Here is a 27608-nt window from a genome sequence, read left to right as displayed (position 1 = left end):
TTCCACCACCTCTCTGGGCAACCTGTTCCACATCGATATGACAACACTTAAATTTCCCTGTTTTAGTGACATGGTGGTGTTTTGTTTATCCTTTATCTTCTGTAAATTATTGTTTTACAACGTTGCTTTTATGCATTGCAGGCAGAATACCCTAGAGAATGAGCCAGTGCTCACAGGGTACAGTGGGAACTGACTTGCCTAATGAATTGCAGTTTAATGAGGAAAGCAACAGTTGCTGAAGGAGGATTTGGGGTGTGACAAAGCTCACACCTTTTTCTTACTGGGAATGGCTGAAGTGCATGATGTAAGCCAATTTCATATTTTTAATTTGGCTGATCAGAAGTAGCAGTGGGCAGTGATTTTTGTCTGCTTTATTTTCTGGCTTTTGTTCAACATTGAAATTGTTGCATTTTGAATGTAAGCTTCGTAGCTGTCAGTTACCACAAACCTGAATGTGTTGACTTTTCTCACCTGTGCCAAATAGTTTTAACTTGATAACACTTTTTTTTCAGGGTTTAAAATGGTGTTGAGACAGCTCTTAAAGCAGCTTTCTTTCAGAGGCCACCTATTCACACCCCTAACCAGACATATTCTGTGGCTTAATTAACCTAATGGGAAAGAATCCAGTTAGATTTTGTTGCCTTGCATTTTGCAGCATCCTTTTTTTTTCTATCAAAATGAGATCTGGTTGTAAGAAGGTTTCTTTTTCAAGAAGAGCCTTTCAGTGTGTTTTTTTGTATTCCCTACATTCTATCCCATATGATTCTGTAGCTGAATACTGAGTTCTTTTATTAGTAGTACTTTCTCTGATAACTTCTTGGCTAGTTGTGCTTGGAATCCAGTGAGGGTGAGCATGTGTGATATATAGATTGGAATGTATATAGAAACTGACGTGGAAGAGATTAGTGTATAAAATTTATTTAATTCTGTGCTTTGGAATTGTGAGTACAGAACTGTCTTCTCCCTTTGGAAAGGGAAGACTGTGTCATTGTTCAGAGATTTACCCAGGACATAGAAGTCAAGTCAGTGCTGTACTCATTTAAAGAAGCAAGAACTCTTACCAGGAGGCTAATCAAGGCCTCAGTAAAAGCATGAACTTAAAGAACAGGACAAGCACACAGTTTTAAGGCTATGAATCCTTTCCTTGCATGAGTGCCTTGGATGCTTGTGCTGCTGGTTTCCTGCTTAGTTGCTCTAGGTGGGTGTTGAAGTTTGGGGAGGCAGGATTTGATATGCATCACTCTTCAGAGCTTCTCTGTCAGCTATTTTAGGTAACCTTATGCTTAGAGTAGTAGTTATTCCTGGGTCTAACGCTTCAGTTGCTGTGGAAAGATATTAAACAAAGTGGATTTGGGTTTTCCACTTCAAAGGGAGTATCTGTCTCAGAGCAGACTTCCAAAATACCTTCCTTTCACAGGTACCTCCGTGGATATTTGCTGAAGCCCTGATTTTTCACAGGGATGTTTCATAGAATCATAGAATAGGCTGGGTTGGAAGGGACCTCAGAGATCATCGAGTCCAACCCTTGTTTGTTACGATAGCGGTGACCCAAGGTGCTAAATGTGTTTTGATGCCTATTGGCAGTATTTTTTTTTTTTCTTCTAGGACGTGAAAATCTGAGAAATGAACAAATTACGGCAGAGCTTTAGGAGAAAGAAAGATGTCTATGTCCCAGAGGCCAGCAGGCCTCATCAATGGCAGACTGATGAAGAAGGTGTTCGTACCGGCAAGTGTAGCTTTCCTGTTAAGGTAAGAGTTTCTGTCTTCCTTTCAGATATCCATGAGGAACTCTCAACATTAGCTCTCATTTGGGGCTTTTTTGGCCAGCATAAGCCAGAGGCATGCTTCATTACACACTGACCTATTTTACAGTCAGCTCTCACTGCAAAGGATGTGGGTTTTTTTTTAAAGCCAGATGACTCATGTAACAAATGCCTTGGAAAATCGCTGTCTGAGATACCCTGCTTTATTATCTAGTTAAAATAAATCATGTAGCTAGGCAGAGGAGTGATATGATATTTGTCTTCATCTTTCTGGAGGAACGGAATGGATAGACCTCTTTGGATTGCATGGAAAGGTACTTGGTTCTCTCTGTTAAAAGGGGAGTTGTGGTTGCAGTTTGACTTGGAATGTAAGCAGTGGATTGTGCTTGGAAAGGAATCCTTTGTCTCTTTTGATAGTTGAAAGCATTGCAAAGTAACATCTGGGTTTCCTTCCAGTGCTTGAGGTTCTCAACACTTGCTGACTTCTGAGGCTGTCTATCAATTTTGTGTGTGTGTATGTTACAGATGTTAATGGATGTGAAACTAAAATTAACTTTTTGAACTCTGAGAACTCATTCCAGATCATCTGAGAGTTATAAATAGGCATTTTCTTTTGTGTCATGATTTCTCCTTCCCTTTATTTAGGAAACAATACTATATTTTAGAGGAATATTTACTATCAATGCTTAAGAAATAGAATAATAAAAATAAACAAGAAATTTAAGGTGTCTTGTTGCATGTGCTTCCCTTGTAATCAAAAGCTTGCTTCCTCAAGACATGTTACTACTACCACTACAATAGAATCTAAGCAGATGACATTTAGGGAAAGCTAACGAATTAATTATCTGTGTGGAAGGAAATCAGTCTAATTCTGATACTTAAAGACCTTTTAATTTTTTTTTTAATCTGTATTATACTTAGTAATTCTGTCCAGTCACCATCACCAGATAAACAGGTGATGTTGCTGGGTGAGACCCTTGAAATCCACTTCCATATTTTTGTAAAGCTGTGGGGATGTGCAGATGTGCAACAAATTTCAGGTCACTTGCTTTTAAGTGTGCTTTTACTTAATTATGTGTCATGCTTCTGCTTTGCTAGGGTTGCTTGCTTATTTGTCTTTGTCTTGTATTAGTTTTCTGCTAAAAGGAAGGAACTGTAGTCCAGTACTACACAGAGATGGTTGTTTTGCCAGAACTTTGAAAGTGAGTAACTGCTTTGTGGAAACTGAAACTTGGATTAAGGTTTAACACTCTCTAGCAGAGAAGAGCAGTTGGCTTGAGGATCATTATTTTAAAATAACTTTGCCACTACACAGGTTGAAAAGCAAAAATGCTTCATTTCTAGACATCTAGTTTTACTCAAACTTTTTCTGAACACAAAGGGCATGAATTGATTCCTGCTGTTTAAAGACTGACTTTTTAAACTCTCAGTCAGGACTTGCTCTTATAATGACAAATGCTTCCTGTATTTAAATGAAGCATTCATCTATTCTGGGCACATGTACCCAAAGTTCAAAAAGGGTTTGGGCTATTCTGTGCTAAAGAGGCGTAGAAATGGATGAGTCTTTGCATCCTGTCATCACAATGCAACTTGTTAACCCTTATTTGCCTGCATTATGTTGGATTTCACTGAATTAGTGCAATTTGATCAGTGGGAAAAAAATACCCCGAAGTAAATGCATCTTTACACATGTTTCTTGATTTGACCAGAAGGACAGACTATTAATATTTAGAGAATTTGCAATTAGTGGAAGACCTAAAATCAGAACAGTTTGACTCGTAAGAGGCATTTTAGTTTAGTGGATTAGAACATAACTTCCAAAATACTGTGCCTGGAGATGGGCAGTCATGAAAATTTTTATGAGGGTTGGGATACAAAGTGGGTGTTGACTGGTCTTTAATAGATACAGAAAGGAAGTGTGCCATTGTGAGGGAGTGAGATAAACCAGATGTAGAGTCATCGCTTTAGTGGGTGGTACCATATTTTGCTCACAAAAAGAATAGAACTTTGTGCTATTGAAGGAGAGTATCCTGTCACGCTGCTCTAGGCTATTATTTGGGAAGTTGTACATTCCAGAAGAAGTATGGCATCGCCCATGTCCTGAAATACCTGATGGGGTGACTTTTCTTCCTGATGCTTCTCAATGGAGCAGAAGAAACTGAGGTATTTTGGGAAAAATGCTTGATGAATAGGAGCGCATTGAAGTCCAGAACTTGGTGAAAATACCTTCATTTTCTTATAGTTCATAAATGATAATTCCAGAATGGTCCATTCCCTGTAGCATAGCTGCCCAGCTGCATTTTAGTGTCTCTGAGGGAGTTAGGTGTAGCAGGAGGAGCCTTTCTTGCTCCTGAGGCTCGACGAGCTGCTGGTCTCTCCATGCCTCACACCAGAGTGAGCTTTCTCTCTGTGGGTGTGTGTCCCACCTTTATTGGCCCCCTGGTAATAGGGGCCCTGCCCTAACCAGGCACAGGTGGACTCACACCCACTCTTTGGCAACTCGAGGCACCTGGTTTATCTTATTTCTCTACAGTTAGGATGTCCTTACTCTTTATGGTCTCAACTGCCCACTCTCTAAAAATCATTATCCATAGTTCTTTGAAGGTCAAAGCATCGCTGAGTGGCAGGACTGGAGTCTTGACTTGTGCAGAGAGGGACAAAGTTTTACCAGTAAAGCAAGTGAAGACCTGAGAACTGTTAACAAATGTCTCTACAGCTGTTTTCAGGGTTTTCTACGTGAAAGTAAAATACATGGAATTTAATGTAGAAGCCATGTTGAGGGCTTTGTTTCTTCTAATGTTTGCCATTTTATTAGTTAAGACTCAACGCTCTCTTTTTGGAGAGAGGAGACAACTGTGAATGCAGAACGCTTGGTCTTGGCTGCTGGTGTGAAAGAGAGATCATAAAAGTTTGAGTGAAAAGTATGTCACTTTCTTAACACTTCTTTAAGTTGGTATGTTTTTTGACTTCTGGTCTTTGGGCATTTATATTTTGCCCAGAGTTGAGGTGTTTGTAGAGTGCTAGTACAGATCTGTCCCTCTTTAGGTATTACAGAGCATATGGAAGCACTTTGAAAGTCATGTTGCAAATAGGATTTCATCCTGCCTCCAGGCTTTGTTCTGTTGGTGTTGGACAGGGCCTCCAGTAGCTGCTCCATCACTGTGCTTTGAGGCTGCAAACAGATGTAGTGTTATTGAAAGGTTCTCTGCATTGCCACAGTTCTTGAAATTCTTCCCGTGCTACAGCTGATAACTAAAGTCCCTAAGTGTGCTGTTGGATTCTGAGCAAATCCAGTGAGTCTGTGGGTTGTCTTCAATTCAGTAGAGAAGATCCTCTGTGGGAAGCATTGGCAAAAGTCTTGTTCCCTTGTTGCAGGGTTGTGGCTTGGATGCTCAGCTGGTTCTCTCCAGTGATGTGCCCATAAATTTGGAGGTGGTGATAACCTAGGATGGGTCCTGTGCCTCCTAAGCAATAGCAGCTTTTCCTGTTCAGCAGTCTGTGTTTTTTTTCCAGCAGTCAGAGTAGCTGTGTTGGATGTTGAACTACTGATCATATTTTCTCAGTCATCTGAGTGTGTGTAGGATTTACAGATAGCTCTGCACTGTGTTGGGAATCTAACCAGGCTTGAGGTGGGAATCTTACCCATTCAGAGTAGTGCCTTAGGATGCCTGCTGGCTTTCCTGCCCTGCTCTTCTGCTTTGAACTGCCTTTAGTTGTATTGGAAGAAGAGCCAAGGTGCTGGAGTGTTGCAACCAAATGGGGTTTTTTCCTGCATCAGCATAGAGAAACAGGTGCCTGTCTGTCAGCAAAGGTATAGACAGGATGTTTAGACAAGTGGGATTTGCAAACTTTGCATTACATAGGAGAGTGATAACATTATGCTCCTAAACGTTTGTGGTGTGGAGGTACATAATACATTGCAGTTTTTATAGATTTACTCAGAGTTGTTCTGTTATTAAATGTGGCACTCTAACAGCTGCTGGCAAATTAGTGTAAAATCTTATTTTCAGAGGTGAATTCTCTTCCACTGTCCTAACAGACTAAAAAGCAAAAACCAGAAAAGTTGTGCCAGATATATGTAATTTATGACTTCGATGTGTATAGTATTTAAAAGTATTTTGAAGTACATTATTCTAAGATTAATTAAGTAGATTATTCTAAGAGATATTACTTATCAGTGCTGTAATTTATTTTTAAACAATCTTTATACATCATAATTGCAAACAAATGAAGTTCATTGCCATACAGATTTTGAAATTTGCTTTCTTGCTGTAGACACTACCTCACTGAGAACATGCAGCTGGTCTGTGTTTTAATGACTAAAATATTTGACACTAGGGCTTCTTTTGTCTGAAATGCCTTTTTGAATGTCCCTCTGGGTAAGGAGTTTTTATTCATACAAATGCACTTTAGAGTAACTGGTCTGTGAAATTTATATCAGAAAAATTAGGTCATTTTCCTCTACTTAACACAGAACTACACAAATCAAACATTTGTAAGTCCTTGGCAGTTCTAACAGCTGATTCCTACCTGTGGTTCTAAAAGATGGCACAATCACACTTATCTTTGATTAATTTAATTAATCTTATTTACTTTCATATTGTTGGTGATCAGTCTTTTTTTGAATTTAAGACATCTAAGGCTTTGGTTGCTTGTAGCCTTCACGTTTACTTGCAGATTTTCTTCCTTTTATTCCAACAGGAAGACTCAAAACTTCAGTAAAAGTTCTCTGTGTGGAAAAGTAAAAAAAACACATTTGTGTGTTTGAATCTTAAATCCAGGATTTGCTGCTGAATGCCTGGTAGCAGGTGAATTAACCTTTCCACTGGATCTTCATTTCTGTGTTAGTGTTGACAAATGAAAAATCGTATGGATACAACTGGACATTCACACATGAAAAAATGAACTGACTTCTCAAGAGTAAATATTCTTCCACTCTTTCCTGTCCAGCCCTTGTTTTCTAGAGAGGTGTTTGGAGGACTCTGTGTTGCTCAATATTCAAGCAGAAGGAAAGGGAACAGTTTGTGGTGAGTCCCGTGGTGTTTCCTCACTGGGACTTGTGTCAGTTCCCATCTCTGGGGTCCTGTGACCCAACCAGTGTCTTGTGTCATGAGGCCACGTGTGGCCCTGCTGAAAACACCATGAGTAGGAAATAGGTCATTTCTGTCACTTTGCTGTGTGCTGTCCCACCACACATAGCTGCCCAGTTGTTCTCTTTTTAGTTTTGGAGTTTACAATCTGAACTGTATTGCTTAGTGCCTCTTTTGTAAATCTCAGATTATTATAATATTATAATTATTTTATTTTTTTTTTAGTCAGTGTATAAATACAGCTTGCATGCTGTTCTGTTCCTCCAGATCAGAATGGCTTGTACCCAGCACAGGTAACTGGTTTTAATTAAAATTAAAATTTAAACAGATTTAAGTTCTTTTCTAGTTTGGAAAAATAGTATGTGTGAAATAGTTTACCAGCATGTTGATGCTGAAGTGCCATTAAACGAGGCATGTGATATTTCTGACTGTGAAAGCTTAAGATGCTTGATTAGATTTTGGAAACTATGTGAAGTATTTTTAAGAAGTTAATGTCACAGAGCTGCTCATTTCTGAAATGCTGCAGAGCCTTATACATTAAACACTACAAGTCCCTACCTCTTAGGGCATGAATTGATAGCATTGAACAGTTCCTATTGAATACTAACCCAGCAGCAAGCAAAGGTGGGTGTTTAAATTCCTGCAGCATTTAAGATCACAAGAAAAAAAGCATGAAGATTGCTAATTATAAAAGAATGGTGTGAGGCTTGCCTCAAATATGTTCCTATGCATTTTTGTCACAATTAGGAGGAATGTAATGCAATCCCCAATCTTTCATAGAATCATAGAATAGGCTGGGTTGGAAGGGACCTCAGAGATCATCGAGTCCAACCCTTGATCAACTACCGCCACAGTCACTAGACCATGGCACTGAGTGCCAAATCGAGTCGCTTTTTAAATGTCTCCAGGGACGAAGAGTCCACCACCTCCCCAGGCAGCCCGTTCCAATGTCTGATCACCCTTTCCGTGAAAAAATTCTCTCATCTCCAACCTAAACCTCCCCTGGCACAACTTGAGACCCTGCCCTCTTGTCCTACTGAGAGTTGCCTGAGAAAAGAGCCCAACCCCCCCCTGGCTCCAACCTCCTTTCAGGGAGTTGGAGAGAGTGATGAGGTCTCCCCTGAGCCTCCTCTTCTCCAGCCTCAACACCCCCAGCTCTCTCAGCCTCTCCTCATATGATCTGTGTTCGAGTCCCTTCACCAGCTTGGTTGCCCTCCTTTGGACCTGCTCCAGGACCTCAATCTCCTTCCTGAGCTGAGGGGCCCAGAACTGGACACAGGACTCAAGGTGTGACCTTACCAGGGCTGAGTATAGGGGCAGAAACTTTCCACCTTTGTAAAGAGGTTTTAAATGAATCTTCTTAGTTTTAAAACCCTCCTGTCTTTGGCCAAAGTCAAATTCTTAAATTATTTAGAAAATTTCAGATTGTTCTAAGGATATGACTGTTAACACTTAGAGCTGTAAAAATGTCTTTTTTAGCCTTTCAGAAGTGTTTCTTTAAAATGTAATTTAAATTTTGGAAATGAAGAAGTTTTCATTGGGTTACGATGTTTGATTCTATGTGGTTTGTTTTTCAAAATGAGGGGGATTTCCAGTGTCATAAGTGATAGCTGACTTCTTGCAGGACTTGAAGAAAAGGTACAGTGTGCATCTGCACAGTGTGTTTATAATGCTTTGTGCTATTTTACAGAAAAACTTCAATTTACTTACTAATGCTGAGTTTCTGGAACAGGAGGAATTGCACATCTGAGCTAACAATCAAACCTATGTTTAACAGTACCCACATGAAGCTGTGAAGGGGGATAGGAGAAATGGTGGATTTAAGCCTCATGAAGGGAAATTTAAAATAGGCATTTAATAACAACTCAGCACAACAGCCTCCCCTTTCTAGCAGTGAGGTTTGTAGGCTCCAGAGTAGGTCTACCCTATTGATCTCCACTTACAAAAACGTCATAATAGTTCAAGGCTGACTTCTCTGATGTAGATGTGGATCCTGCCTTGAGGCAAGTGCTGTCCTACATAACCTCCTGAGTTCCTTCTCTGCCTCATTTTAGGGATCTGTGAGAATATGAAGAATATAGCATCTGTGTATCCTCTATTGAGCTTTGTTTCCCACTGCATCTTCAATAGCTCTAACTGGAAGTGTTTGTTATCCCCTCACAGTGTTGTTTCTGTTCACACTGATAAATACAGTTGGAAAGTCAAATGCACAGTGTGGCTTTTAGGTGGGTGTGATGTGAAGAGATGATGAGAATTAATGGTGTAGACACTGCTTTGTTTTTAGAGTTTGATCCTGTTGACCCATGCTATTCAGAGGCAATGAGCAGTGGTAAACTGTTACAGCTCTTGTTTTGGGGGCTTTATCAGCTTCATGAGACTTTTTAATTTCTCATGACTTAGGGAACTGGAAGAAGTTGGACCCCAAGGATATGGGTAGCATTGTAACTGACCTCTAGCTTTGAGTAAGGAGAATTCAGCTTTGTTGCTGTTTAATCATAAGAATCTCTGTCTGTGCTTTTACAGCTCTGTTTAAGCAAACATCTGTTTCAAACTGATAAATAAAAAAGCAGGAGTATGGGTATGAGAGAGGTGTGTTGGTCAGCAGGATGTCAGCAGCTCAAGTCTAGTTGCAAGAGAGCATCTCACTGGGAAACTCTGGAGCTCAGGCATTCATTCTGGAGCAGTAGCAATTCCAGAAGCATATCTATGCATGCAGATGATAAGTAGTCAGTCTTACTGTTACAGAGAGTACCCCAGTGATAGAGAGAATAGAACTTACAAAGAGCAAGAAAGGAATGTTGCTACTGCTAGGAAAAATAGCAAGGAAATGGTGGTGTAGGAAAGGAAACACCAAGGAAACACCAAGGAAACGGTGCTCTATGGCAGTGAGTTTCCTACCATGGGACACCTTGGTCAAGGCTTCTGATAATTTCCTGCATCTATCTGGTTTCAAGTGTTATTTGAAGACCTAATCTATTATTGGGAATTGAACAGCACGTGTGAACATCTGCTGATGACACAGAGGGAACTTCAGAACTATTGCTTCCCAATACAGAGGGAACTTCAGAGATTTGTGTAGCTGTATCTGTCTGGAAGAGGGGTTGTAATAGTGTATTACAATCACAAGTGTGTTACCAGGCTTAAACAAACAGAACTGGCTCAAGTGAGTTGTGCAGGAGTTCTTGGTGGAGGATCTTTCATTTTGCCAGCTGTTGTTATTGAACTTTGAAATTTTGATAATTGAGTCTGTGCCAAGTATTTGTGAAAGAAATGAAAGAAAAAAAACCAAAACAAAACAACCAACCAAAAAACAAAACAAACAAACAAAAAAAGAAACAGAAGATGAGGACAGAATTTGAACGTGGTTGGTAAAATACATTTCTGACCAGCAGTGTTTCTGGTCTGATACAGCAGCCCTTGATGTTTTTTAGGAGAAATTCAAGTAAGTTTATGGCTCTGAACATGAGCCAGCAGTGTGCCCAGGTGGCCAAGAAGGCCAATGGCATCCTGGGCTGGATCAGGACCAGCGTGGCCAGCAGGTCCAGGGAAGGGATTCTGCCCCTGTGCTCAGCTCTGGTGAGGCCACAGCTTGAGTCCTGTGTCCAGTTCTGGGCCCCTCAGCTCAGGAAGGAGATTGAGGTGCTGGAGCAGGTCCAAAGGAGGGCAACCAGGCTGGTGAAGGGACTCGAGCACAGACTCTATGAGGAGAGGCTGAGGGAGCTGGGGGTGTTGAGGCTGGAGAAGAGGAGGCTCAGGGGAGACCTCATCACTCTCTGCAACTCCCTGAAAGGAGGTTGGAGCCAGGGGGGGGTTGGGCTCTTTTCCCAGGCAACTCTCAGCAAGACAAGAGGGCACAAAGGGTCTCAAGTTGTGCCACGGGAGGTTTAGGTTGGAGATTAGAAAGAATTTCTTTCTGGAGAGGGTGATCAGACATTGGAATGGGCTGCCCAGGGAAGTAGTGGATTCTCCGTGTCTGGAGATCTTTCAAAAGAGCCTGGATGTGGCACTCAGTGCCATGGTCTAGCAACCGCACCGGTGGTTCAAGGGTTGGACTTGATGATCTCTGAGGTCCCTTCCAACCCAGCCAATTCTATGATTCTATGATTCTATATTTGAGGGGAAGCAGTAGGACAGCTTCACCAAAAACACTTGATATAGTAAGTCAAGTACTTAATTTCTCGATTAAGTTGGAAAAAGTTTAAGATGTTGAAAAAAAAATAGTTTCTCAAACACTTTGTAGTTCTAAGTGTCTTTTGGTAGATCTCAGTTTAACCTCATGTGTTGATTGCTTTCTGCTCAACTTGAGTGATACTGAACACCACCATCTGTGAAATATAACATGAAGGCCATGAGTGAAAAGTAGAAGGTTTTGTTTATTACTTGCTTGCCATCATCTCATCCTTTTTAAGTTTTTTTTTCCAAAAATGTTAATATAAGCAAGGCTCCTATTAAAAAATGTTTGGTTATAGGGGTTTTCTAGCTGACTATAGCTGAAGGTATTTTATATGGATTAGAGCTTTTATTTTATCTTACTTTGCCTGTGGACTTTGCCTATGAGGATTTTAGCTTCCTCTAAAAGCATTAATGGTTAATTTCTGGTATGGCAATTAAATCTCTTGCAGAACATCTTATGACTGAGAATTGCAGATGTCTTGACTATCATTCACTGGTTGCTATGGAAATTAAGTAGGAATGCATTCAATATTAATACTGCATTCCTCCTATGTGCACTTTGATGATGGAAAAGAACTTGCTGCCTCTTTGCAAGTATGTCTGGGCTACCTCCTTCCTTGCTCTTCTTCCAAGTCATTGGCCACCATGATGTGGTGTGTGCAGTGCACATTGATGTGTGATGATGAATCTCTGTGTGGTGATGTCCCTGGGTGGATTTTCATGAGATATTAGCTTGCATAGGGCAAACTGCTCCCCAAGCACTTCATAGTATGCTTCATCCTCTTTAGTATGAAAAGGGAATTAGTTTCAGAGATCCTGGAAGGCTGTCTATACAAATGTGGGATTTGTGTATCTGCTTTTTAAAGTGGTTTCCATGCAATCTCTTTCATGTGGCAGGACAAAGGTGGTTTATTTATTTTTAAGACCTGAAGCCTGGTGTTTGACTTCCATTTCAGGCTATAAGAAGCAGACCATGTCTTAATCTAACTAGCAGCTGTATTTTAACTTTCTCCATTAAATTTTGAAATGTCATTTATGAAATGCTGCTGCACTAATAAGTTGAGCTGATATTTCAAGTTTAAGTTTAGATAATTATATGATTACAGTTTAACACTTCTGATGATGACAATGTAGGTTTACAAGCAAAGGCCTCAGTCTGTAGCAGAGCTGTTTGCCAAATTTCTTGAAGAAATATTTACATTTTTGATTACTACCTGTTAAGAGATAACTATGTAGCACTGGTTAAACAGAAGCTGTTTCTGTCTACTCTCAGCCTGGTGGGGGTAAGAGGCTTTTTGGAAGAAACCTGAAGATCTGGAAGGGGACCCCTTGCTTAAGAGAGACTTGGCTAAAAACAAAACAAAAATCAAAACCCAACCAAACAGAACCAGAACAACAATTAAAAAATGAAAACAAATAAACAACCCTCCCCCTCAAAAACAAACACAAAAAACCCCCAAAACCCAAACAAAAACTAGGGCCCTACATTCTGACTGTACAGCTGAAATTTATTTTTACAAGAAATTTAAAAATACGTAGCTATCTATAAGGAATTAAACCACCAACCACTCCACCCTATGGGTGGGAACCAAACCCAAACAGGAAGAATTTTGAAGCTGCCTTCTACAATGTACAGGGCCAAAGCTACTACTGATAGCAATGAGTTTCTGGCTTCTGCAGAAACTGCAATGGGCAGGACGAGTTCTATTTGATGAATGACTTAGATTGTGAAGTGTAAGTGCAAACAAAGCACCTTTTGTCCTCTACATCATAAAGAAGTATTGTGTGGCAGTGTAATTTCTTTTATAATTCAGAATTGATTGATGCTCAATGAGGTTTGTGGATTGTACCCTTTTGGTGTGGGTAGATGCACTCGATATGTGCAATAATGTCCCCTTTCACTAGAGTGGAAGCAGTACTGACAACTGCAGCTAAACTTGCTGTCCCTGGCAGCCCTGGCATGACTGATTGCTGAAAATTGGAGCCTGGGACTTGAACAGAGGTTTGACAACACAGGGGAAAATGGTTTCCTATTTTGGAGTATGCCAAGAGGCAGTGTTCACCCTGCTCTGTTTCTCCCTTTTCCAAGCAAAAGGCAGGCTGTCAGGTGCTGGAGCTGAATGGGTTGGATCTTCACCTGGAAATGTTTTGCCTTCACTGGGGTCAATGAGATCATAGAATCATAGAATTGGCTGGGTTGGAAGGGACCTCAGAGATCATCGAGTCCAACCCTTGAACCACCCTTGCGGTTGCTAGACCATGGCACTGAGTGCCACATCCAGGCTCTTTTGAAATATCTCCAGGGACGGAGAAGGTCAAGCGAGGCTCCATCCCTGGTGGGCTCATTTACTAGCTGGAGCAGGAAATTATCCTCTATACACTCCAGGAATCTCCTAGACTGCTTCCTCTCTGTGGTGTGGAGTTCCCAGCAGATGTCTGGTAGATTAAAGTCGCCCACAAGAAGAAGGGATGACGATTTGGAGACATCCGCCAGCTGCCTGTAGAATAATTCATCATCCTCATCATCTTGATTGGGTGGTCTGTAACAGACTCCCATCACGATATCAGCCTTGTTGACCTTCCCCTTGATTCTGATCCACAGGCACTCCACCTTATTATTACAGACTTCTATTTCTACACTGTCAAGAGACTCCCTAACATATAGGGCTACCCCTCCGCCTCTCCTACTGTGCCAGTAGTGCTGGAAATATGAAAGTTGTCCTCTATATGTATGATAAACCTAGTTTGTATAGCCATTAAGTGGCTCATTGCTATTTTTTTCTGTCCTTTATAAACCTCAGCATTGTTCCTGTCTACATCCTTCCCTTTTTAAGAAGAAGCTTGGAAGTTATTAAACACAACTTTTCCATGATAAATACGTGTAACCACAGAATTTCTGCATCTCTGGAACCTTGAAAGAGTCATGGCAAATCTCAAGATCCATCTGCAGTAGCTGTTGAAATAAATAAGTACTTAAAGACACATAGTAAATGCATCTTTAATTGTTACTGTTTGTGTATTTTAGGATTAAAATTTTCCAGCTAATCTTGCATGAGTGTTCAGTGAGCTCAGCTGGGGGAATACAATTGGTGTTTTGGCAGCTCCAGCATTGAATTATAGAGCTTCAGCCTCACAGAACTCACTGAGAAGAAGCTCTTAAGTGTCAAATCTCTTCTGTTGACCTGGTAGTTTCTACTACAGTTTATTTTTCAAGCTGTTCTCCAGCTGTGAGGGCAGGTTGAAATGGAATTCTTTCAGAATTGTTCCTTTCAGATTTATTCTGTTTGAAAAATGCCACATAGTGAGATTGAATGTGAAGGTCCTGTGTCACTTAAAATCTTTTACATCTTTCAGCAGTTAGATATTTTGATATGTGGAGTCTCCTCTATTGGGGAATCTTGCCTTGCATGGAAAAACCCTCAACTTTCAAATTTCTCTTAAGGGCTTCAAACAGTCTGAGTTTGTCCATTTAGTTGGATCAGTTATGTTACTCTGATAGAATGGTTCAATATGGTGCTTAAGAGTTAAAATCTTTTTTTTTTTTTATCCACCTTTTAAGTATTGATATCCTAATTAATGAAACAAAAGCTGGGAGATTTCAGATAACTCATGACAGAATATTTTGTGATGGAATGGGACTCCTCAACACCTTATTAAATCAAGGTTTACCACTGCATTAAGTGACCCAAGTATTGATTATGACATTTTAAAGATATTTATCCACTCTCTAGCTCACCTAGAGTATAAATGCTGAATCGCATACAGTTTTACAATGCCTCATAAATTGGTGTAAGTTTCTTTGACCCATACCTCCTATTACAAGACTTCAGAGACTTTTATTTAATAGCTTCTGTAGTTTTCTTCAAGAGTTAAGTACTCTGAATAAGGATATGAATGTTTCTGGGTGAACACTTCCTTCCATCAAAAAGAACTAGGGAGAAACTTTAAACCAGAAGTTTGAGGTTTTTTCCCCCAGAATGTAAAATGACTCTATCCACAGTACTCTGAGTACTAAACACCAATGTATTTCTTGAAACTGCTTTCTCAGCAGACTAATATTATTCTGGGTTATTAATTTAAAAGCTTTGTAACTCGTAGCCTCTATTCACTGTTTGTCTTTGGTTTGTGGAGCTTTTTTTTCTAAGTAGTGCTTGATAAGGTGAGTATGCAGAAAACTCGTATTTTAAAAAGAGTTTTGGCAAAACAATGTTTTAATGTCCACAAAAGAGCCTTGTGTTTAATGAAGGTTAAGAGTTTTGATGTACAGTTACTTAAAAAAAAAAAGGGAGGGGAAAGAAGGATGTTTTGCATCATTCCATATTTGCAGCATTGAAATTTCTGGTCCTTGAATATGGACATTCAAGTATATTTGGTTACTCACTGTGTGGTGGAATTCAGTTTTTTATACTAAATCTATGTATCAGTATTAAAAATTTATTCAGAATCATCTCTGTATTGATGTAAGGGGTTTTTTAATCTGATGCTAGTGAAAAAAAGTGACTAAAACACGTGGTGAATAAGGAGGAAAATGCAGTTCTGCTTCCCAAGTTCGTTTTTCCCCCCAAGCAAGGAAAGTCTGTCTTTCCCTCAGAATTTCTGGATGTCTGATGCTGGTACCCTATATAAAGTCAAACCTCCAAATACAGGTCTCAAAATAAATGTGAATGTTTTATCAGCTGTACTGAGATGAGTTCAGAGCTTGGCTCTTTAAACCTGGGGTGTTCAGGGAGCTACTATTGAGCTTTTCTCTCCCTACTCTCTTTCCTGCAGTACTTGGGACACGTCGAAGTGGACGAATCCAGGGGAATGCATATCTGTGAAGATGCTGTGAAGAGACTGAAATCTGTATGTATATTTGTTTCATGAAACAGTTGGCTTGGGGGCTGTGAGCACACATGGAAAGGCCTGTCCAGCAGCAGTGCCCCAGCTGAGACTGAACTTTTGACCCGTGTTAGGAGGGCAGTTGGCCGGTCTGAGAGCACTGCTGCAGTCAGGGGGATGTGCTGAGCTGGTGATGAGAGGGAGAGAGTCACAACTGTTCTTTCTACTTGCAGAAACTATTTGCAAAACAAATGTGGGTAAAAATCCTCTGTGACCTTTCAGGCTAAGTTGGTACCCACATGGGACTTCTACTGTTGTTTTTTAACAATTCTTTCTCCCTTTCTCTCTCTCTTTCTCTCTCTTTTTTCCTCTCCCTCTCTCCTTCTGTTGCCTGCCACTCTAATAGTGACTTAATTCACCATTGTTATAAAAAGAAAATTACTTGATTCAGGCTGCTTTTTTTCTAATGCACTGCAAACATTGTAGTCATGCATGAAATAATCTGGCTTGCATCTGCTCCAAGTGGCCTAAAGGCTGCCTAATTCTGATATGCCATGAAGTGGGCTGCTCTTAGTTTGGCTTCTGTGAACGTTTGCTCCTGTAAATGGCACTCGTTCAAAGCTCCTTGTATTTCTGTGGCTCATTTGAAGAGGCCTTGTCGTCTCTCTCCTGCAGTAGTAATATCACAAAATTCTGTGATAATAGGAAACTCCAGAAAATCAGTGGTCAGTCTGTCCAGGAACTGAGGCTGAAACAGCATTGAAGAGAACAGAAGGAGAAGGGGCATTAAAACTTGAAGTTTGAATGGAGATAGAGAACTGCAATCCTTTTCATCACTTCTCTTGTGTGTTTTAGCTCTATGCATCCTTTAGTGATGCCTTTAGGTGAAGAAGCTCTTATATCCTTGCAGCTCAAAATTACTGAAAGTAGATCAAACACTCCTACTACACCTTTGCTGACTTAAGATACCAACTACTGGACATCACTTTCTTCCTCAGCAAATGTGAGAGCTCAAATGACTTTCAGCTAAATCTGTTCTTCCCTTCCTCTTAGCACACAGCAGAGAATTTTAGGTTATCTTTTCTGCCTTCTGTTTCTGATTTGGTTTAGCACTCTGATTAAAATCAAGTCTCTTCATTCTTTCCTCTCTCAGCTAATGCAGAGTGGTCACATCCCATCTGTTTCCATTCAGTCCAACAGTGACTGGTGATTGATTTTGTTTAAAAAGGGCTGCACAAAATTTAAATGATTTTGTTTATTATGTGGATTTGGTTTATGTAGCTAGAATGCAACTCCTGACCACATAATGAATTGCATCCATTTTTGACCTGTTCTGGTTTTTCTTCTATCGGAATAGTTTCATTTAGCACAGCAAATAGCACTGCAATATCTACTTTATGCAGCTTCTCTCATTCTCTTCCCTGGGGAGCTGTGCTGTAAAGTAGTTGTCCTCTAGGTTGTTTTTTTTTTAATAAACTTAAAGCCCATAAGCCACTTAAATGTAGCTAAGTTTAAAAATAATGAGACACAAAAGAAGCAAAGTGCTCAGTTGCTCTGGAGTCTGGACAACTCCAGGATTGTGGTTCTTGATCACCTGAATTACTGATTCAGATATCAGGCAGCTGGATATCCAGCTTTTGCAATGGAAGTAAATAATTTCATTTTCCTATTCTGTGCCATGTCATCATTTCAGGTTGTGGATGGCATCAATTTACCCATTTTCATAAATTCAATGTTTTTCTTCAGATAGTTTTGATTTCTTCTGCTCTTTGAAGCTGTTGATGCCTGTATATAAAGTGAACACAAGTGCATGTCTCTTGTGGTTGCTCTTTGGTCTTTGCATTGTCAGTGTTGGATGTTGTGAAGCAGAAATGAAATTCTCATTAGGCTCCAAGAGGGAGATTCAGATCACTGAGACTACTTTCTGCAATTTAGTTCCTAGGCTTCATCAGATCCAAGGTTCATTTGGAGCTGCTCACCCCAAGTCAACCCCTGCCTCCCACCCCCAGCATGTAGATTTTAATTGGGGGGGAATTTTTTTAGGACTCTGCTCTTACTGAAAGCTCTTGACTCTACAATACATTCTTTTAATTAGCCAAAGCCAGATCACTGGGTGATGTGATAAGAAAACAGTTTATTCTTTTGGTAGCCTCTTGCTTTCACAGCACATAATTATTTTGATGGTGTTTCTCTTGACCTTGACAGAACTTCAAGTTTGAGGTGCAGTGGTCAGCCTGGAAGCCTAGCTTAAGAGAAATTGCACTTCACTTCATATGGTGGCCTATTTTAACCTTTATTGTCTCTGCAGATAGTGTGGACATCTTATAAATCCAGCCAATAAAATTTAGACAGAATTGTGAAATACTTGTGTCTTGCAGCTTCTAAAAATTAAGTTTTGTCTCTCTCTACTTTAAATGTTTTTCTCCAAATTCCTGTCCTCCAACAGTTGGCAATTCATTTGGACAGCTGGTGACTGTTCTTTTTTTAGGGTTGACTAATGGATTTTAAAACATTTTATGGGATTTTTCCAGAAGATTATAGAACAGTGTTAATCTTGGTTTTAGGAACAGTTGAATTTCTGATTTACTTCTTGAAAAAGAAGTTGCAAACAAATCTTTCTGTCTCTGTTGTGGGAAACAAGCTTCCAGGTTCCTTTTTTACTACCTGCTCTTTTAATAATTGTATTAATAATTGTTTTGGAGCACTGCATCCTGCAGAACTTGAAACCAAATGATGGTGGGCAGTTTATTCAGGCATTGTTTAATTGATAACTGAATAAAAGAAGCCATTTTTACCTAGAGAATCCCTCATCCTTACTGGATGTTATAGTTTTATAAATCTGAAATTGCACACCAACAATACTATAATGTGCAGTATATGCTGTTGGTTAGATTGAATTAAGACAAACTTGAGTTATACCCTTATTTTCTTTCTGATGAAATGGCACCACAGTCTCATTAATAGATCAGAAGCCCATTTGTTCAGCTATCAGTCTGTTGTTAACAGGGCTTTATATTTTCAATGGAGCTTGCATTTTTCCCTTACTAGAGATCTATACGTTTCATAGCTGATTAGGATCCTTGTATTTGGACACTGAGCTCTAAATGGTTTCCTCAGAACTATTTTACTGAATTTAAAACATTCAGCACAAACTGGAAAATAACTTCATAAGGGCCCTAGAAGTGTATTTGGCTCAGGTATGGGAACATCATAAGCAGACAAAAATATATTCTCTCATGTGATATTTTGATTTTAAATCAGCTTTAGCGTGTAGTGTTGGTTTCTAACTTGCCACTTTTTGTTTTAAATGATGCATTTGTTTTAATTTATGTTCTTGTTTTAGCAGGTAAAGAGACATAATTTAATACTTTAAAACATGCATTAGTTATCTCTAAACTACATTAACTTAGTGTTGTTTAAAAACAATTTTGCATGATGCCTTTTCCATTAACCTTGTCTAGTATATTAAAAAAATAATCTTGTTTAACAAGCATTTTGCTGAAAGCCAAATTAACCATCACCTAGAAATGAAGTAGCTTCTGGTGAATCTCTTTAGCTTTTGCTATCTTTAAAAAGCTGTTATTTAGTGTAATGCAGTAGTCATTGCTCAACTTGGCAGCAGCATCCAACCCCTTCTCATTATGTACTCAACACTGTGATTAATCCATTAGTTCCCCTCCTAGTGTTCATTATATCCTGTCCAAATACATAACCATTCCTGCCTCAAAAAGTTGTTAAGCATTTCAAGTGACTGAACTTAGAGATGTTCTTTATACAGTGTCTGAGTTGATGTAGATATGTTACAGATACTCGGTAAAGAGCTCTGTGGAAGGATCTTGGGCAAAGAGGCACAAAGCAGCAGAAGTCAGCAAAGGCAAAGTCGAGATGGATGCTCCCTCCTTAACTTTGTGTTTCCTGGCTTTTGCTGGCTTATATCAGAGCAATAGCTTTATTTTAAACCTAACCTCACTTTTCAATCAATTATCAAAACACTGCCTCAGGGTATGTGTAACAATCATTTCAATATAGTTTTGTTATTGGCAATCAGGTTGGAATTGAAGAGTGTGAATTTGGGGGCTGTCATGAAGATGCTCTGTGTCTGGTCCCCAGTTCTCCACCTTCTCCCTGTTCCTACTATACCACAGCTTTCTTACAAGTGGAACAATTTGGAAAGATGGCAGGAGCAGGGATATGCTTCGTGCCAGCTTCTCTCAAAGGTGGAGCAGCCTGTGACCCCTTCACAGGGCACCAGGACTGGTGAAGTTTTCTCAGGAAATCAGTTCAGATCTTGGAGTTTACTTTTCACCATCTGGTAACAAAATAAAGCCAGTAAACTAAACTGCATGAAAATATGCTGGAAATTGTCTACTGCCTTTTTCTAGATGTGAATTGGGCAATTGATATAATCACTTCCAGGCTGAAGAAATTCAGGAAGTTTTAGTTCAGCTCTTGGTATCTTTGTACTTGCCCGTTTGTCCCTGTCTGAGCTGACTTTAAGGGGTTCTTGTTCAGCCTGTCAATTCAGAGTTGTAGAATGAACATCTGGTATTTGTATAAACACTGTTTAAAGCCTTGGAAGGCCTTAGAGAGAGTGAAAGAGGCACAGATCTCATTTGTGTTTCAGTGGTACCACAAGGTAAGATGAAATTCCTCACAGTTCAGAAAAGACTGCCCAAAATGTGAAGTGTCAGAGAAGCAACAAACACGTGGAATAAAATGAAGTGGTGCTTAACTCTTGCTTTACACCAGTCAGACATATTTCTCCAGCTTACAAAGCATTTGCTTTGAGAAAGAGTGATCAATCCAGAGCAAACTGTTCTGAGTTAGAACGTTGCATTTCACAAGAGCCCATACAGTATTTTAATTCTTTAACCACCATGTCTGCTGCCAAGTTTGGTTTATAACCTAACTAAAGGGAACTAAACAAGGGAGAGTGAAAATAAAGTAACCACTTTGCATGAAATTGGGGCTGAGGCTCTTTTCTTTCCACCAATTTCAGGGCAGTAGCTTATTAGAATTGTGTGTGTGCCCTTTGATCTGCATTTTCATGGGATTATTTTCACATTTGCCTGTCGCACCTTCTCGTGGATAACTCTAAAACCCCCTTCCTTTCCCTCCAAACCCTATTCTTGTGTGTGCTTGTTGGTTTAAAACCCTGGGACATTTTAGCTACCTACAGTAATAGCGCTCGACTTGTCCCCCCTGTTCCTCCAGGAAAGGAAGTTCTTCAAAGGCTTCTTTGGAAAAGTAAGTTTAATGCCTCGTTTGTGCTTGCACTATAAGGAGTTACATCCCTGGTATAGCACTGCCAGAAAATCAGGGTGATGAGAGTCCCCTAATCATTTTCAGATTGTTTTATTCTAAAACGGGCTTGGAAATACATTGATCAACCAAAGAATATGGTCAAAAAAGGAACCCGAAACAGAAACTAAAATCCATATGGACCCTATTGGAAATGCACTGATCTGAAGTGATTCGGTCTTCCTGAAAAAAATGGGGTTTTTTCCTTTTTAGTCCTTAAACTTGTGCCAGCCTGTATTACCTGGGCAAATCTGTACAGAGCAGTTGGGGTCTCTGCCTTGCAGGTGCTTCATGATCAGTTGCCTGGCACCATGAGTTGACCCCAAATGTGAGTGTTGGGAGAAAGCAGATACCTACAGGTACCTACAGACACCATCTCTGAAACCTTTCGTTTTTGAGCACAGTCCAAATTCAAAGGTCTATGAAGATGAGTCCAGGTGTTTTTGTGGTTTTGTAATTGCAACTCAACTGTATAACTAAAAAAAATTACTGTTTCTGTCATTGCTTTTATTTCCATGAGGACAGTGTCTTAGACACGAAGGGAAGCAACTCTTTGTCCTTACTAAGAATGTCCTGTACTGACAGCTGGGTGGTTTTATTTTGCTGTCTGTATCTCCTCAAGGCAGTGTTTCTAGACCTCTGAAATAGCTCTCTCTCTTTTACCTCTCATCTCTCCCTACTTTTGTGTTTAAAATTCCTGTAAAAATTTTTTAGTTTAGTTTTCCTGTGGAGTTAATACATCTTCTGAAGGATCTAGTTATAAAATGAATCTTGACTTAAATAGAAACTAATGGGTTTGTAGCTTCTATAAATAACAGAGTCTTTTGGAGTGGGTTATTCTCTGGTCACGAATTTGTTTTGGCTTTGCTTGAGGAGTTAATAAGATTTCCCCTTTTGCTCAGATAGTGATGTTTTACCAATTCAGGTTTCTTCCTATGATCCAGGAAAGCATCTAAACTATACTGATGGTTAAGTAAGAAAGTAAGTGCATCTTTTTTTTCTTTTTTTTTAGGGTCAAAATACCACAGGTAGGAGATCTGTCACATTAATCAAATCTTTCCCACGTGCACATGAAGTTTAAAAGCTGGAATCTACAGATTTTTTGGCTTTACAACTGAAAATCCTAAATGCTACTTAGTTTGTTTAAAGCAAGCAAACAGAAAACCACCACCTCAACCTGATCAGATATGTTAATTTTCTTTCTGGTTGTTGGCATTAACTTCAGTTAGGGTACATAAGAAAGCAGAGACTGAAAAAGACAGATTTTTGTGTAGGACTTAAGTTAAAAAGTCAAAGGAAGATTTTTAGGTATATAAAAAAGCAATTAAAATGTAATGGGGAAGGTGTTTTTTTATGAGGTCTGCTACTTTGCCACACTCTTACATATTTGTTTGGGGTTTTCTTATAATATTTTGCCAAAGGAAGACCTCCTTCTACTTCAGCCTGTGAAGTTCTATTAATTAGCAGTGAATCCACTTCAACCCACAGTGTTTAGATATCCCCAAAGCATCTGCATGGCATCATTACAGCTTTGGTCCCCAGTGGTATCCCAAATCTATGGTGAAAAAAAACAGGGACAGCATAAAAAAAAAAAGTGACAGCTGCTCTCTTTATTAATAATTTAGAAATACTGATAACTCTAATAATCTTTTGGCTGTCTCAGCTATGATTTATCCACAGATGCCTTGCATTGGGATTAATATAATATTTTAAACCATAGTGCTGCTTAAAACAGTGAAGCAGCTTTCAAAAAGTCAGACTAGACAGGTTTGCTGCCTTCCCTGTTCGTATGTTTTTTCCCCTAAAAAGGTAAATCTGATGGATTTGTGTCCAGAAATATTCAATACTTTCTTTTCAGCTTTAAATAAAAATGAGATCTCTTGACAGCTCCGTCTTAAGCTTCTGTAGTTTTATTTTGTGTAACATGACCAAATCAACTGTATTTTTAGGCAGCTTTTCATATTTTAAAAACAAAGGCTTTCTTGTTGTAAGGAATAGTAGGACAGATTCAGTCATCTTTCTCATGTTTTGCTTCCACTGAGAGCATGTATTTTCTCATCATGCAATGTTTTATACAGAGACAAATTTTTCTTTGTATGTACCTCAGAACCTAGATATATCTTACAGCTCTTTGTAAGTCCCTGTACCAAATACAGTAGGCAGAAAAGACAAGAAACCTTTTAGGAGTTTTTAAAAAGATGTTATTGAGCAAGTTTAATTTGGCTCTGACATGCTAAGAACTTTGTTTTCCACCTTACCATGTAGTTGCTGCTTACCTCCTTTTACTTCCAACAGTTAAAAGATCATGAACTTCTCTCTTAATCAGGAAATGTGTGTTTGATATTTAGTCCAATTCATTTTCACCTTTTTGTGTGTGTATGTGGATGCCCATCTCTAGGGTTCTGCCAGAATGCTGGAGAGGTTTCCCTTGTGCCCAACACAGTGGTTCTGTCTTTGAGCTTTGTCTTTGAGCCTCTGACAGTAGCCCAGATAAGTCCAATCTCATACTGGAGCAGATTACTGACCCGTATGGATGCCTGGATGAGTCCCTTGGTAGCAACGTTTAAAACTGCACTGTTCCAGTGGATACTGGGCATTTGTTTTCCATAGTTTGGTTTGGGGTTACTGAACACATACCTGTCAGTGTTCTGATCCTGCAGAGGAGTTCACTTCCCATGCAGTATCTTACTTCCAGTCTGATCTTTGTCCAGTGTGTGCCAGCAGTGCATATATCTATGTATCTCGTATCTACTCTGTAATTGTGCAATTTACTTGGCAATATCCACCCATAATGGAGTTGTACTTTGCTTTGTATAGCCATTATAAACTGATAAGGAGAAGTATGTTCCTTTTGTACACCATTTTTAGGCACACATAAGCTAAGCATTCAGTAGATGGAAAAAATCATCTTGTCCAACAGTCGTAGCTGTGTGTCTGGGATCCAGACTGTAAGAACTTACTTCTTTCAGGTGCTGTATCCACCATAAATCTAGAAGAAGGAATGGGGAGATAAAAGTGTGTGTTATATTTCTCTAAGTGTACCAAACCCATATTTGGTTATCTTGCATGAAGAAAGTGGAGGAGGATTTAGACTTAGCCCGTTTTAGCCTTTTCATTTTATTCTGAGAAACATGAAATTTCATGTCTTACCAGTAGAATCATAGAAAGTTAGGGGCTTGAAGGGACCTCGAAAGATCATCCAGTCCAACCCCCCCTGCCAGGGCAGGGTCACCTACAGCAGGTCACACAGGAACCCATCCAGGTGGGCTTGGAATGTCTCCAGGGATGGAGACTCCACAACCTCCCTGGGCAGCCTGTGCCAGGGCTCTGTCACCCTCACACTGAAAAAATTCTTCCTAATATTTATATGGAACCCCCTATGCTCCAGTTTATAACCACTGCCCCTTGTCCTGTTGTTGGTCACCCCTGAGAAAAGCTTTACTCTGTCCTCCTGGCACTCACCCCTTACACATTTACAAACACTGATGAGCTCACCCCTCTTTCTCCTCTTCTCCAAGCTGCAGAGCCCCAGCTCCCTCAGCCTTTCCTCATCAGGGAGATGTTCCACTCCCTTCATCATCTTGGTCGTTCTGCACTGGACTCTCTCAAGCTGTTCCCTGTCCTTCTGGAACTGAGGGGCCCAGAACTGGACACAATATTCCAGAAGTGGCCTCACCAGGGCAGAGCAGAGGGGCAGGAAAACCTCTCTCAACCTACTAACCACCCCCCTGGTGCCATTGGCCTTCTTGGCCACAAGGACACATTGCTGGCTCAGGGTCATCCTTCCATCCACCAGCACCCCCAGCTCCCTTTCCCCTGTGCTGCTCTCCAGCAGCTCAGTCCCCAGCCTGTACTGGTACCTGGGGTTCTTCTTTCCCAGATGTCAGACTTTACTCTTGCCCTTGTTGTAATACATTAAATTTCTCCCTGCCCAACTCTCCACTCTGTCCAGGTCCCTCTGAATGGCAGCACAGCCTTCTGGGGTGTCAGCCACTCCTCCCAGTTTTGTGTCATCAGACTTGCAGATAGTGCACTCTAGTCCCTCATCCAGGTCATCAGTAAATATATTGAATAGTACTGGTCCCAGTACTGACCCTTGAGGGACTCCACTAGAAACAGACTTCCAACTGGACTCCATCCCATAACCACAACTCTCTGGCTTCTATCCTTCAAGCAGCTCCTGATCCACCTCACTGCCCCATCATCCAGGCCACACTTCTCCAGTTTAGCTCCAAGGGTGCTGTGGGAGACAGTGTCAAATCCCTTCCTGAAATCAAGACAGACTCCATCTGCTGCTCTGCCATCACCCACCCACCCGGTTACATCCTCACAGGAGGCTGTCAGGTTGGTCAGAGAGGACTTCACTTTAGTAAAGCCATGTTGGCTGCTCCTGATAAGCCTCTTGTCCTTGATAAGAAACAGCACCAAGAATGAGTTGTTCCATCCCCTTTCCAGGGATGGAGGTGAAGCTGAGCAGTCTGTAGTTACCCAGCTCCTCTTTCTCGAAGGCTGGAGTGACATTTGCTTTCCTCCAGTCCTCAGGCACCTCTCCTGTTCCCAGTGATTTACCAAAGATGATGGAGAGCAGCCTAGCAATGACATTTGCCAGTTCCCTCAGCACCCATGGCTGCACCCCATCAGGACCCATGGATTTATGGATGTCCAGCCTCATTAACTGATCCTCATCAACCAAGGCAAACTCATCTTGTACCCTGACTTCCTCAGCAGCCTTAGGGCCTTGGGGCTCCTGAGGAGAGACTCCAGCAGTGTACACAGGGGCAAACAAGACATCTTAGCTACTTCTAAATCCCCATTTGGTAAAATAGCAGGTGAGGAGTAACTTTGTTGAAGATTAGTACTGCTTTCTGAAGTCCCTAGCTCTGTTAAACATTACTTTAATGCAAAATTCAGGAACAGCTCATTATTTCTACAGAAACAAGGTTTATACTGTCCACTGGGGAAACACACATATCTCTGTCTCCAGTGATGGTAATAGAAGCCAAACAGTAACCTGCAGGAATTGTCTTTTCTTTTTTGTTTGTATTTGCTTGAAATAAGGATTTTAAGAATACTAACAGCGTGTATGAAACTGGTACTCCTTTTTGAAACAGTTCAAGGAGGTAGACTTCTTACAAACCATTTGATTTTGGTATTAATAGGGACTTTTAGGCTATAGGAGCTAGCTAAACATTGAGAATATAGACTGTTTTGTGAATATTGATACTTATTGCCTTTAAGACCAAAAATTAGGAGTGACTTAAATGCTGCAATGTTTTTTAACACAAATGATTTTAAATTTAAGTACATCTTCCCCTGTGAACAGTACTCCTTCTATTAGGCATTACAGAATCTGTGAGGTTTACTTTAAATCTTGTCTGGGGTATCCAGCAGGCTCGATGGACACGTAGAAAGTTGCTTCTGCCAGCACTTCTCCATAGCTTGCTCTCATGCTGTGCTTATTTTCTGTGTTTTCTCTTTTAATCACTCTTCCATACAAGTTACTGCCATTCTCTGTTCTCACCAAGCTTTTTGAAAATGCTTGGGGTGTCATTGCTGCTTCCGAAACTGGGACAGATAGTTCCTTCCCAAAAACAAACAGAAGTTCTGCCAGGCCCGTTTTCACTGGTTTATTGCTGTTTTCTCTGAGAGTGAGACCAAAGTGGTATTTCAGGAGACATTTCACTCCAAGATTTGAACCTTACAGTGCTAATATTAGTGTTTCAGAGCTAGAATATGTGGCAGCTTATGCCAGAATGTGGCCTTGTTCCATTATTTGCTGCATGAAGATCAATTATGTACATCTGCAGTGAACTATTAAAAAAAAGTAATTGCTCTTCTTGCATGAAGTTGCTCATCTTTTTTTCTTGTTGCTGTCTTCACTCCCTGCAGCAGTCTGTGGTGGGTACCATTAGCAGACACAAACTACGTAAACCCAGTGCTTCAGAAAACATTATGGGGAGAATATTTTATTAGCCTGCCTAAAACATGGGTCTTGTGAATTATAATTAGATGTTAAAAGAATTATTTTACTACTAGTAGTTTTCTAGAACAACCAGTAAAATTTATGTTGACATCTTGTACCTGCTTTACTTTGAGTGAACCAGTTTCTGAAGGATGTTGTATCAAATGTTTATGTTGTTTTCCATAACTTTTCCTTAAAAAGTAAACAGCCTAGAAAGAATCTGTAGATTAAATGGCTTCTGAAGCCTCCCTGTGTTTCCCACTTTTACTTACTTGTGGCAGCTGAAAGCTCCCACAGTCAGATCTTGGATAAAATCCAGGCTGCTCCTCCGCTGCGTCAGTCTGCCACACATTGCTTTTTCAAGATACACACCAAATGGTCAAGAAAGGATCTTTTTTCTACCTCTCTTCCAAGAGGTGACATTTAGCTCTCAATAGATTAGAAACATGTTTGGATGAGCATAAAGCTCATAACATGGTAACTAATAATTTTTGGGTT

The 27608-nt window shown here is 40.2% G+C and overlaps 1 protein-coding gene across 14 annotated transcripts in view; it reads left to right on the top strand.

The window, feature by feature from the left end:
* The window catches only part of NUMB (NUMB endocytic adaptor protein), a 106938-nt gene that overhangs the window by 65985 nt on the left and 13345 nt on the right, over window positions 1-27608 (top strand). For 8 of the 14 annotated variants that reach the window (XM_030452342.1, XM_030452345.1, XM_030452341.1 and 5 more), the window contains exons 2-4: window positions 1606-1749; window positions 15797-15871; window positions 21017-21094. In XM_030452342.1, coding sequence (XP_030308202.1) covers window positions 1624-1749; window positions 15797-15871; window positions 21017-21094 — 279 coding nt within the window. In that variant the 5' untranslated portion in view covers window positions 1606-1623. The remainder of the gene's footprint in view (window positions 1-1605; window positions 1750-15796; window positions 15872-21016; window positions 21095-27608) is intronic. The other 6 variants (XM_030452348.1, XM_030452352.1, XM_030452347.1 and 3 more) reach the window with 2 other exon arrangements.

This window comes from Calypte anna, chromosome 5A (genome assembly GCF_003957555.1).
Source record: "Calypte anna isolate BGI_N300 chromosome 5A, bCalAnn1_v1.p, whole genome shotgun sequence".
Classification (NCBI taxonomy): domain Eukaryota; kingdom Metazoa; phylum Chordata; class Aves; order Apodiformes; family Trochilidae; genus Calypte; species Calypte anna.
The sequence above is the reverse complement of the archived record's forward strand: the minus strand, read 5'-3'. Positions and strand labels throughout refer to the sequence as shown.